Genomic DNA, 13,117 nt, shown 5'->3' on the forward strand with positions numbered 1-13,117 from the left:
AAATATATACAACAGCCAAATCTCAGCTATGCCTTGTGTGAAGCTAAGGAACCCTTCATTACAGCTCAGGCAGGGCATCTTCTAAATTGGAGCTGTCTTGATGTACCAATTAGGTCATACAATGACCCACAATTCTATGCAAAGAGTCCTCACATTTTGAGAGGAAAAAATACAGACTCTGCAGACAGCAACTCTTAGCCAGGTTGGTAATGGTTGCATTCACATGACCCAATATACGAGGCTCATTCTTGTTACAAACAAATCAAAGTTGGCTCAGTTTGTTCATGACATCCGAAGGCAGCCACTGGGTAAACATAACTCTCAAGTTAATTTTCTGACACCTTCCATCAACAAACTATGGTTTGTGTGGTCCAAGAATATGTTTTAGATGATCTTGGGCTTATGTGCTCTCACTGCTTCTCTGCACACATCACACCTAGACTGAAGACTTCCTGAAGCAGAACTAACTGAAATTTGACATGGTATCCAAGGTGGGTGCTTACACAGAATGGCAATTTGTTTCTTTCCTACAAACTTGGATTCTAAACCAGGTTTTTACCACAGTTTAGATTCCTGATTTGTAGGCAACAAACTACAGTATGCTCAAGCACTCAATTTAACTATCAAGCCTAAATGCTCCAAACTATGAAGTCTTCAATCCCTTCAAGAAGAGGGAGGGGAGCTAATTTGTTGCGCAAGTCACAATTAAAACAAGCCACTGTTTGCTGTGGCATCTGAACATGACCTAGGCTTAGCTCCACACCATGAAACGTGTTACTTGCTTGTCTCTGCTTATCAGAAGGGGGCGGGGGGTAGCAGGCTTGGCTGGAGGTTTGCTAGTCAATTGGCAACCCTAGATAGGCGTATCCCTTTTTTTGAAATGACTATCTATGCTGATCCTTGTGGAACTTTCACATTCAGTGTTCAAATTCCATTCAGAGCATCGCTGCTGAAAATGTTCCATGAGTTGGACGTGTTATTTCTTGCCTGTTCAGTGAAAGGAGGATAATGGACTATTTTAACTACAGAGGGAAGAAAATCCACTTACAGTCAGGTCTGTACCCATCAGGCTGAGATGTTCTTTTCAGCAACAAACTGTTATGAAATAAAGAACAAAATGTTTTTCTGATTAAAGAAAAACTGGATTTGTTCAGATAACTCCTCATTGTTCATTCTTCTTTGTTTTTTCTTCCATTGCCGCAGGGCTTGTACAGCTTATGACACACCAAGCTGTGGTGGGTATCACCATCCTTATGTTGCCAATGAGGTGCTTGGAAAACAAGCCTATTTTTGTAGACCCAAGTGGGTCATTGTACATAGCTGTGTTCGGCTTAGTAAGGCACAAGGTACTGAAGCCTGCTGTACCTAAACTTTCCTTTACCCTTTCAGTAGTACTAGTCTGCTTGACGGAGACAAAATAGGTTTGTTGTCCCCCCCCCCCCCGCATCTGCTATCAATAACATCTGAGATGTTTGAACAGTTACTAGGGGAAACTCCATAAGGATTTCCTGTCCTGTTCCACCCCTGTTCTTAGCTCTGAGTCAACTGTATCTTTCTGTAGTCCAATCATACAGAAAGTGGATATTATACTCCTTAAACAGTGAAACTCAAGCTATTCCCTGTCCTGCTCCAATCCCACTCCCTCTTCTATTTTCACTCCATTCATAAAACATTTTTTCAGACCATATGAACTTGCTGAGGAGACTATCGGGTGCAGGGCCTGGAACATGAATGAGACGTTTCTCAGCCTTCCTACACATGGCACATTTCTGGGAGTTCTGAAGTCACAGATTCCATTGCTTTATTGACACAAAATGCATCATTTATTATTATTATTATTTAGCATATACATATACATTTGTTTGATACATGCAACATTGCAAATATGCTTGGTACTAAAGGGCTACAAATTGCTACCTCAGACAGGAAAAAATAAGGTTAAAAAATAGACATATCCTTGAGAATACATTGTATATGTATGCAGTATACACAGAAATTATCATTGTCTAATCCTAGATAGTTTTACATTTTAAAAAATCTTCAAACTACACTTTCTGAGTAAGTAAAATCTTGCCTTAAAAAGTATTTCACTTAATCAAAAAAAAATTATTTCACTGAAGATTTCTTCAGCACTCCCCCAAATTTCTAATTTTTCTATTGGAAAAATGCATGTGCGTAGGGCAGGGGTTTTTTTCTGGGAAAAGAGGTGGCGGAATTCTCAAGAGGGAAATTAGGAAGAAATACACAGGATTCTTTGAAATAATATTATTTTCACGCACTATTGCTGAGTATTTTCAAGAGGTGCCGGAACTCCGTTCCACCGCGTTCCTGCTGAAAAAAAGTCCTGGCGTAAGGGGGATAGTCCTTGAGGAAAAATAATTTCCCCTTGATGGTTTAGTTCCCCCTCCCCTGGGGCAGACCTTTACATCTCTAAGACCCCCCCCCCTTTTCAGTTGGAAATGCTGAGGGCTGAGTTCTTTGCAACCTGAGCACATGTGCTACCACTGAGGTACCCCCCACTGGAATGTCACTTACCTTGTTACCTTAACCATTTTGGGCTTGTATTTTTCAATATTGTTGAGGAGGGCTTTCATTGTCTTTCCAGTTCCAACAATATCCTTTGCAAAGCATGAAAGACATTAAAAAGGTTAGCGAACAGTGCAATCCTAAGCAGAGTTACTCCAGTCAAAGCCCAGTGGGTTTAGACTGGAGTAGCTCTGCTTAGGATTGCACTGTAAGAGCTAGAATGCTCTGCTGCATTAGCATCATTCTAATTTCTTGGAAAACTGGCACATTCTTTTCCTTTTGCACTGTCATTGAAAAGGGTTATAGCTACCAAGGGTCTGAGCAAAGTTTGTTAGCTAAAGATCAACAATTGGAATTAACACAAATGAATTAAGCAAATCCTCTGTACACCAATAGTTAAATGGCTTTTTAAAACTACCACCATGAAGCTTCTTGGGACTGTACAGGATTCGCTCTGCATTTCTGGAACTAGGAGAACATGTAATACAGGATGAACTGAACCGAATCTCAGAACTGTTAACCTTTTTGCAGATGCAAACACTGTGAACTTACCTCCACAATTAATACATTCTGAAACGAGAGAGAAACAAACTTAGTTAAGCACAGAATCATAACAGCTTGCAGCAAACAAGGAACACGGCCCGAACCCCGGCACCTCTGCACTTCCAGATTCCCCAGTGGGTCACAGAATAGGAAGGTGGATTCTGATTCTGGAGAGCTCCACACATCTTCCCAACATGGGCTTGGACTAAGCCTCAAGCTGCACAGCATGCCAGGCGATTCATCACCTGACATTTTACTAAATGTAGCCATGAAGAGCTCTGCTCATTTGAGGAAGCTGGATGCGGAGTGGGGAGTTCATTTTATTTATTTATTTAAAACATTTCTGTGCTGGCTTTCCACTAAAATAGGGTCCCCAATGCAGCAAAAGATGCTAGTTCCATTCTGCTCAAGATGCCACTTACTGTGTGTGCATATGTCAGGATGGGGGGGTGGGTTTACAGATGTCTGAATCTTCTTCTTTTCCCTCCTTCCATTGAGTAAATGGCCACTGGCAGATGCATGTGTGCTGTGATTTACAATGCAATCCTAACCTGAGTTAACTCTAATGGACTTAGTAGGGAGGAACTGGATTTAAGATTGCAGTGTTAGATGGAAACTCTGGTTCAGCTGCTCCCCTGCTCAAATTAACAGAGACACATCCCGTGGCTGCATTTAAGAGTCAGGAGGAGATCAGTCATGGACCTCCCAGTGTGAAATGAAATTTGGCTCCAGGCCAGTCAGTAAAAGAATGGAAGGATAGTTGTGTGAATCCTTCAATAGTGTATTATAAACCTACACTTTGTTGCATATTAATTATGGAGAAAATAAATCACGTTTAAACAATATCCTTGAAAATATGTTGTTCATATCTACAGTATTCAAAGGCCTTATCTTACACACCAATAGCCAAGTGGCTTTGATCTGTGGATACATAAATCCTGAGGCTGTGTGTGTTAAAAAAACCCCAAACAGATAAAAGGAGCACCTGCAGCTTTCATGAGATACCCTCTGTGGCTGTTATTAGGGAACCATAACTGTTTAGCCAGTATTTCAGGCTTGGTTTCTGTCGGTAAAAGGCAGGGGGAAGGGGCAGGACCCCTTCCAGGGCCTTCTTGGCCTTTGAGGGAGGACTCATCGGAACCAGGCCTAGGAACAACCACTGGATGACTTGGTACCACATGGCTTACATGACTTATCCAGGCCCAGCTGTTTGCTACTGTTAAACAGCCCCTCCCCGCCCCAAAAGCCACTGTAGTATAGTGGCTAAGAGTTTCAGAGTAGGACCTAGGAGACCCAGGTTCGAATAATCATTTTGCTATCAACCCTTGGGCCAATAACACTCTCAGCCCAACCTGTTATGCTGATAATAGGTAGAATGATGTAAACTGCTTTGGGTCCCTATTGTGGAGAAATGAGGTAAATGAATGATGAAGCTGGGGGTTGTAGATAAAAGTTGTTTAGTGGATCTTAAGGAGAGAAGTAGGGAAAAGTGAGCATATGGGGGCTGCTAGGAGGCAGGAAAGAGGAAATAGTGTGGAGAGGGAGATATAAGTCCTTGCAAGTTCCCCACAATGCAACTGAGCTTAGTTCAGCCAGCACCACACAGCTGAGCCACAGGGGAGAGACTGCTGGGGCAAGGGAAAGCTGAAGGCAGTGGGGCAGACAATGGTGGGTAGGAAGGAGAAAAGGAAGCAGAAAAAGGAGAGCGTTTATGGGGCAGCCAGGGAAGGGAAAGAGGACATGGTGGGGGAGGGGAAAATGAGATGCCCCCTACAAGTCCTTACAGGTCTCCCTCATCATTCTCTAATGCTGTAGATAGTTTTAAATAATCTTCATGCTACACATTTTGAGTTAGTAGAACCTTGTCTTAAAAAGCATGTCACTCATTCAAAAAGAAAAAAATCATGGGGGGGTGGGGGTGGTTTGGTGCTCTCAAAAATGGCCAGTTTTTCCATTAGGAAAAAGTAAGTCCTCCAGAGTGGAAAAAAACACTCTTATTTTCTGGGCCTTCACATCTCTGGAACACTCCCTGTGAAATCAGCACACAAGCTTACAAACTAACAGCGCACTCCTAAGCATACTTATACCTTTCTAAGCCCATCGACTTCTGTGGATTTAGAAAGATGTAATTCTGTGTAGGATTACACTGTTAAGCACCATTCAGTATAAATTGCAAGGCAATTTGTACCTAGAATGGCAAAAGCTGGTTTCTGATTTGCAGAGATGAAGTAACACAGAGAGAGCAAACCCCAGCAGACCTGTTCAGAAGTCAGTCCCATTTTATTCAGTGGAGTTTGCTCCCAGGAAAGTTCTTAAGATTGCCACCATAAAATTCATAAATGACTGATTTAACCATATTACAGCAAAAATCACAAAGGCTCTTTCTTGGCTTTGTCTTGCCTATCAAAACCTATTTGCAAATGACAAATGCCAGACTGGTCTGATGTCACCCTATGCTAATCCATGACATAGGACTCTTTCCCCAAGGAGAGGCTGCAAAGAACAAAATCCCAGACCCATATAAACAGTTCTTTGGTAATGCTAGGCTGTGATTAAGGTATGTTGCATTCTAAACCTGTATGTATGCTTATGGAGCAATTTGAGAGGTGAAAAATGACCTGTAATTAGCTGAGAATACTCAAGTAATGAGTCAATACACCTACATTGTTTATCTCCACATGGGTGGTTAAAGAAATGATCCAAGGTTAGCTAATAAAGTGTTTTAAAAGAGGCACAACATGCTTTGTAAATAGTAGCAGGGAATGTTACAAAAATGACTGTCCATCTTTTAGAAAGCTACTAATATTTTCTTGTTTCCCACAGCTTTTCTTTCTTTTTTTTTTGCACTGGTATACAATTATGCTCAAGTGACAGACTTGTGGGTGCTGTGATGAAGCAACAATTCTTTCTCCTGCTGTGATTCTAAAGTGAAGCTCTATTGCTAGGAAAGGTCTTGTTAATACTAAAATAAAAAGAATTTACATAGCAGGTTCCCACCGTAAAGTTACACAATCGTTACGTTAAAAAGTCTTGATTCTCTCATCTCAACAGGTTTTACAACAGATTATTTGGGCTGACATGGGAGAAAAGAGTTCATCCAGGTCCTCTCAACCCCACCTTGAAGTCACGGGAGGCAATAAAACCGACCTCGCTCTCACAAACTCCCAGAAGTCCTTGCAACAGGAGGCTGGAAGAGGCTGCTGAGGTCAGCCTTGTCAATGGTTTCTTGGTGGCACACTCGGCAACATTTTCTTCTATCGCTCTCACCCAGTCATGGGCAATCCTGACTAGCCTGGTTCCTGACCGATCTTTCTTGATTTCCTGGCCTGAATTCTGTCATGCCTCTTTTCTGGAGGCAGCACGAGACCAGCTTCTGTAAATCAGCCTATAATCCAAATTTGCTGTCCCTGTCAAATAAACTCAAAATATTATGATGGTTGCAGTGTAAACCATGATACACAGTGTGGTGTAGTGGTTTTAGAGCATTGGACTAGGATCTGGAAGATGCAGGTTCAAATCTCCATTCTGCACAGAAGCTTCAGTGGCCATGGGCCAGTCACTTTCTCTCTCAGGCTAACCCTCCTCACAGGGATGAGGTTGTTAGGATAAAATGAAGAAGGAGAGTATGATGCTGAAGGTGCTTTGGATCCCCACTGAGAAGAAAAGCGGCAAACAAGCAAACAAGCAAGCAAGCAAACAAACAAACAAACAAACACTCACAACAAACAAACAAACAAACAAACAAACAAACAAACACTCACTCACTCACTCACAACAAACAAACAAACAAACAAACAAACAAACAAACAAACAAACACTCACTCACTCACTCACTCACTCACTCACTCACTCACTCACTCATAATTGTGTCTACAAACTTTTTTTCTGGATGGGCTCCTGTTCCTTCAATAGTTGTGTGATGGACAGAAATTCAATAGGTGAAGCTCTTCCCCATCATTGCATCTGTGTGGTGAGCAAACAGGCACCAGTTGATTTTTTTCTGCCAAATGTTAAAGACACTGGCCAAAAACTAGCAACCTTCTTCTAAGAAACCTGATATTTAGGATACGAAACAATAATATTTGATTTATATACTGTCCTCCAGGACAACTTAATAGCCACTCAGAATGGTTTACAAAGTGTGTTATTATTATCCTCATAACAATCACCCTAACAACAACAACATTCGATTTATATACTGCCCCTCAGGACAACTTAACGCCCACTCAGAACAATTTATAAAATGTGTTATTATCCTCACGACAATCACCCTGTGAGGTGGGTGGGGCTGAGAGAGCTCTACGAAACTGTGACTGACCCAAGGTCACCCAGCTGGCTTCAAGTGGAGGAATGGGGAATCAAGTCTGGTTCTCCAGATTAAAGTCCTGCTCCTCTTAACCACTACCAAAAAGAAAAATGAGTCTGCTCTGCTCATAATGAGAATGTTTGAGGAACAGCCACGCTGTATGGGTAGAATTCACTTACTCAGAATACTTATTAAGTAAAGAGGATCTGACCAGTTCCAATTCCCAACAGTAAATCTGCAGGCAAGTAACATGTCCGGCATAGGGTTGGCTCTTTGCACAACCCGAACAAGAGACTGCTTAGGACGCTGTTTCCCAAAGTATGGGTCGGGACCTACTGGTGGGTCGCGAGCGGATATTGGGTGGGCCCTGAAACTGATAGGGCGACAGTCGCAACACGTTGGCCGGGCCGTGTCGTTAGGCTGGCAACCGAACGGTTACTAATAATTTAATTTCTCGTGGCGTGGCGCGGAGTGTGATCGTTCATCATGGGTGTGGGGCGGGGGCGGGGTGGCCGAAGGCAACTCGCGAGCCCGAGCATCAGTCGTCACTGTAGTATTCGTCGTCACATATTGTGTGTTTATTATCTTCTTAAAACTAAATAACGGACAAGTGGTTGAAACGGATAGCAAAAAGTACACCGCCAGCAGCGGATTGTGTACAGAGCGATGAAAAAATAGAAGATGTTATTTCGGATGACAAAAGTGACACTGAGCCTGACCTACTAGCTCCCTCTACGAGTTCACATGAAACAAAACGTCGAAAAGTTGTGAGAAAATATGATGTCGAATACCTGAAACTAGGATTCACGTGGAATCAAGATACGGTGGATCCATGCCCTCAATGCATTATTTGCTGCGAAATATTGGTGAACGAAAGTATGCGTCCAAGTAAGTTGACATGTCATATAGAAACGAAACATTCCCATTTAAAAAATAAGCGAGTGGATTTCTTTTAAAGAAAATTATTGGATATGAAATCTTCAAAGAATATTGTTTCTCATTTCATAAATATTAATGAAAATGCTACTTAAGCCTCATATCTTATTAGCTTAAGAATCGCCTGAGCAGGTAAACCTCATACCATTGGCGAGAATTTAGTGTTGCCATCGATTAAAGATGCTGTTGGAGTGATGTTTGGAGAAAAAGAAGTAAAGGAAATCGAACGTATACCACTTTCCAATAATACTGTTGCACGAAGAATTGACGAGATGTCCAAATGGGCAGAGGATGAGTTAATCCATAGAGTAGTTGGTAGTAAATATTTTACACTACAACTGGATGAGTCTACCAATGTGCAAAGCCTATCTCAGTTACTTGTTTTCGTGCGTTATATATGGCAAAAGAACACGCATGAAGATATCTTGTTCTGCAAAACAATTATTCGTGGAACGGATGAGTAAATTTTCAAAGAAATTGATTCTTATACAAAAGAAAAAGGGTTGGAATGGGAGAACTGTGTCGGCATATGCACTGATGGAGCTCGAGCTATGTGCGGCAAAAATAGCAGTGTGGTCACGAGGGTTCTTGAACAAAGTCCCAATGCTTCGTGGACACACTGTAGCCTTCATAGAGAAGCACTGGTTTCAAAACCATTGCCTGATGATTTAAAAACAGTATTAAATACCGCTGTGAAAATTGTAAATTATATTAAAACAAGACCCTTACAAACACGTTTATTTCAAAAGTTGTGCGAAGAGATGGGTAGTCTCCATAAATCTCTTCTTCTGCATACAGAGGTACGTTGGTTATCCAGAAGGAAAGTACTGACAAGATTAGTGGAATTACGCAATGAAGTTAGAGTTTACCTGGAAGGAAAAAATGAATATCTTGAATCTCTACTGGACGAAGAATTCATCCTCAAGCTCACATACATGGTGGATATTTTCTCAAAGTTAAACGAACTCAATTTGTACCTGCAAGGATCAAACGGATCCAATATTTTTGCAGTTCACAGTAAAATTCGAGCGTTCATGAAAAAACTTATGTTGTGGAAGAGATGTATCGAGGAAGGCAAGTATGATTGTTTTGAAACATTTGAAACTTTCATTATAGAAAACGAAGTGCAGCCAGATATCAATGTAGTGTCTGCAATTTCCACTCATTTAACAGAGTTGGAAAATAACTTTGACGCCTACTTTGGGGAAGAGATGAAAAAGTTCAACATGATGAGCTGGATTTGTAACCCGTTTCAAGACAACATACCAACTGTAATGTCAACAAAAGCAAATGAAGAACTTATTGATTTATCAGAAGATACATCGCTGACAAACACTTTTAATCGCAAGCAATTAACGAAATTCTGGCTTTCAGTTGCTGACACCTATCCCTGCCTGTTTGATGAAGCCATGAAAGTCCTCCTCCCCTTCACTACCTCATACTTATGTGAAGTGGGATTTTCAGCCATGGTTCATATTAAAACTAAATACCAAAATAAATTGGATGTAACTAATTCATTGCGATTAAAGGTGACTAAAATCGAAGTCGACGCTAAAGCTGTAATGGCAAGAAATAGGAAACAAATACATCCTTCTCATTGAAATATCACATCTTATATTTAGTAAGTAAAAATTTCAATTATAACTGGATGTTTTTCTTTTTTTCTTAATTGAACAGTCCTTCACATAGTTACGATATGTATTAACGAGAAAATGCTGCAGCAGCAATATAACGCTGCTTCTTTTTCTTCATGTTAGGCACGGGTGCGTTATATATGGTTATTGTATTAGGTGGGTCCCGAACTTTGAATTTTTTTTTAAATGGGTCGCGGTCCAGACAACTTTGGGAAACACTGGCTTAGGACATCATAATGATGGAGCACCACCCAGAGCAAGCCCACCCAGAGCAAGCCCAGAGCAAGCTTTTTCACTGCTACTCCCTCTCATTATCTGGCCAGTAGGGGAGACGCCTCCATTCCTCCAACTGTCCCTTCCTCATGATCCCTCACCCCTCTTTTTTCACTAATAGAAGCCAAGAACTTCACAGCTATTTTCCCCCAAGCGGTACATATGCCCTCTAATTTAACACGTTATTGATTACTGTGACACAGTACATCTCCCAAGTCCCCACCTTTCTCTTTATAATTGTTGTTCATATAAATGACAAACGTGAGCAAAGAAACTGGTACGAAATAAATTAAAGTTACTCTGATTACCCCTCCTCCAGTCCTGAACTTTCCCCCAAGGACTCCACGTTAAATGCAAATTAAATGCATTTACAATTGGCTACTTCTAATTCCAGTCCAACACAAGGTTGCAACTGAAGCTTCTTGGGCTAGGAAATGGAGGAAAGAAGGAATCTGGGGGAAAGAAACAGCTTTATTCCTCCAACATTTTATATTTGTTTTTATTTATTTATTTCATTTATGGCCTGCCTTTCCCCCTAATGGGGACCTAAAGTGGGTGACATCATTCTACTCTCCTCCATTTTATCCTCATAACAACCCTGTGAGGCGGGTTAAGCTGAAGAGATGTGATTAGCGAGCTCCCACGTCACCCAGCAAGCTTCCATGGCACAGTGGGGGTTCAAACCTGGGTCTGCCAGATCATAGTCCAAGACTCTAATAACAACACCACGGTTAGTCAATATACACCTTAATTTTTTGAGGAACTATTTTTAAAATGAAATTATCCTCCTCCTCAATTCTGGCCAGTTTAAAAAAAAAAACCTGTGCTTTTTAAATGGCTGGACATTGGCAAAAAGGAGGGAGAGAATCAGAAGTGGAGATTTTTTTCCCTATAGGAAAGTGGTTGTGATATCTAAGTCCTAATTAATACAATTAAATCCCTTGTTACACTCTTATTCAGCAAATTATTTATTGAGTATCAGGGCTTTTTTTCTGGGAAAAGAGGCGGTAGAACTCAGTAGGTTGCCCTTGGAGAAAATGGTCATATGGCTGGTGGCCCCGCCCCCTGATCTCCAGACAGAGGGGAGTTGAGATTGCCCTCGAGGGCAATCTCAACTCCCCTCTGTCTGGAGATCAGGGGGCAGGGCCACCAGCCATGTGACCATGTTCAAGAGGTTCCGGAACTGCATTCCACCCTGTTCCAGCTGAAAAAAAGCCCTGTTGAGTATTTATTTATTATATTAAAAATCTGTCTTTGAGGTGCCACAAAACTTTCATAAGGAGAACTGAAACACCCATCAAAATGTTTTCTGCCATGGAATTATGATCCTGTTTAATGAATAAATATTACATATTTTATTTTATTTTATTGTTTTGGGAATTTCTTACCTTTCAAAAGACTGATCTTGAGCTTCTCATATGTTTCGGTTTTTGTACAACTATCTATAGACATTTCTTTGGAGACGAGATGATGTCTGCTGCCCACATCATTTCTTTTTGAATTACAGAACTGAGGCAGCAGGTGCGAGTTCTCCCCACCTTCTCCTTCACAAGTTCATCATAGTGCCAATGAACTCCAGTGAGTCAGTGGATAAATCAAAAGCGTGGGATGATACAGCCAAGAACCAAACCATATTGGATGTGGCTGGTTATGTAAATCGGAAGATTACACTAGATCTCAGCCCAATAAAACCGCCATTCTGAAAAGTTTAAATTTGGCTTGAATGTTAAGAAGAAAATCCCTGACAGCTGGAGTTGTTCAGTGCTGGAAGGAAGGGTGCGTTTGCACCTGTGGTCTCAAGCAAAGGCTGTTTACTTCCACAGTAGTCTGAGCTGTAAACCACTTCACTTTTGTACAGTCTGGGCTGCCTTTTCAGTGGAGAGTAACCTGAGTTGGCAATGCGGGCAGAACAGAAATGAACTACTTTATTGCTGGTCTTATTGCAGGACTGAACTCCTGCTGCCTAAGAGCATGGTAAGAATGCAAATTTGCCTTCAAGGAGTTGTACAGTTTCACTGTTTAGAGATTCTGGGTTGCATCCTGTGGAAAAATTCTACGAATGAAAGGGGGGTTCATCAATTCTCCACACCCATTGCAGATTTCCAAATTCTCCCTCAGGCTGATCCTGGGGGACAAACTGTCATTTTAGTGACAGTTTGCAGCTGCAGTGGAAGAGGGGAGGCAAGAAGATCCTAGTCTACTGAAGTTTTCTTTCATCAGCAGAGATTTACAACAGCACTAGGGTAGATTGGATAGCCTCTGCAGTGGGATAAATGGGGAAAATCACACTCCTGCTTATGTGTACACATCTTTATGACAGAATCTAACCCAAGGAAAGGCAGGGTTTAAAAGTTAAAAATGAACAATAAAAATAACAGAAAAACAAATAAATTTCCAAACCTCTTGCTGCAACCCCCCACCCTTCTGTACATGCTAGCATAGAAAGTGCCAGATAAACTGTCTATAGGTGGATATTCAAAGGCTCCTGGGTGGCCACAGAGAAAACCCTGCCCCTTTTAGAGGCCAGTCTTGCCTCCAAGTCACTAGTCTTCAGTGCACAGGTTGGGATCCTCAGCTGGCGTTCCAGAATAAACAGCCCACTGAGAACTTTTCCGGTTAAGTGAACTGGCCAGTCCACCTTTGCCTGCCATAAATGCTCACATGTAGAGAGGAGGCTCTATGAGAGGGCTGTGATTGAAAACTGAGGAGCAAAAGATAACAGGTAAATGATAACTGGTTATACACCAAGCTTTCAGGACTGCCTTGACCAACAACCACAGGAATGGTTGTTGGGCCTGGAATAGCTCTGCTGCCTCATAACTGTTCCAGAAGAGGAAACAAAGTTATCTGAATGACATGTGCAAACATCCTGTGAGTGATGCTGAAAAATCTCTGCCTA

The 13,117-nt window shown here is 41.5% G+C and overlaps 1 protein-coding gene across 3 annotated transcripts in view; it reads right to left on the reverse strand.

Annotated features, from left to right (window-relative positions):
• PRTFDC1 (phosphoribosyl transferase domain containing 1) overlaps positions 1 to 13,117 on the reverse strand; it is a 62,759-nt gene that overhangs the window by 3,170 nt on the left and 46,472 nt on the right. For all 3 annotated transcript variants that reach the window (XM_054991396.1, XM_054991394.1, XM_054991395.1), the window contains 3 exons: positions 3,079 to 3,096; positions 2,536 to 2,618; positions 1,049 to 1,095 (listed from right to left, as the gene is read on the reverse strand). In XM_054991396.1, coding sequence (XP_054847371.1) covers positions 1,049 to 1,095; positions 2,536 to 2,618; positions 3,079 to 3,096 — 148 coding nt within the window. The remainder of the gene's footprint in view (positions 1 to 1,048; positions 1,096 to 2,535; positions 2,619 to 3,078; positions 3,097 to 13,117) is intronic.

Source organism: Eublepharis macularius, chromosome 11, assembly GCF_028583425.1.
Source record: "Eublepharis macularius isolate TG4126 chromosome 11, MPM_Emac_v1.0, whole genome shotgun sequence".
Classification (NCBI taxonomy): Eukaryota; Metazoa; Chordata; class Lepidosauria; order Squamata; family Eublepharidae; genus Eublepharis; species Eublepharis macularius.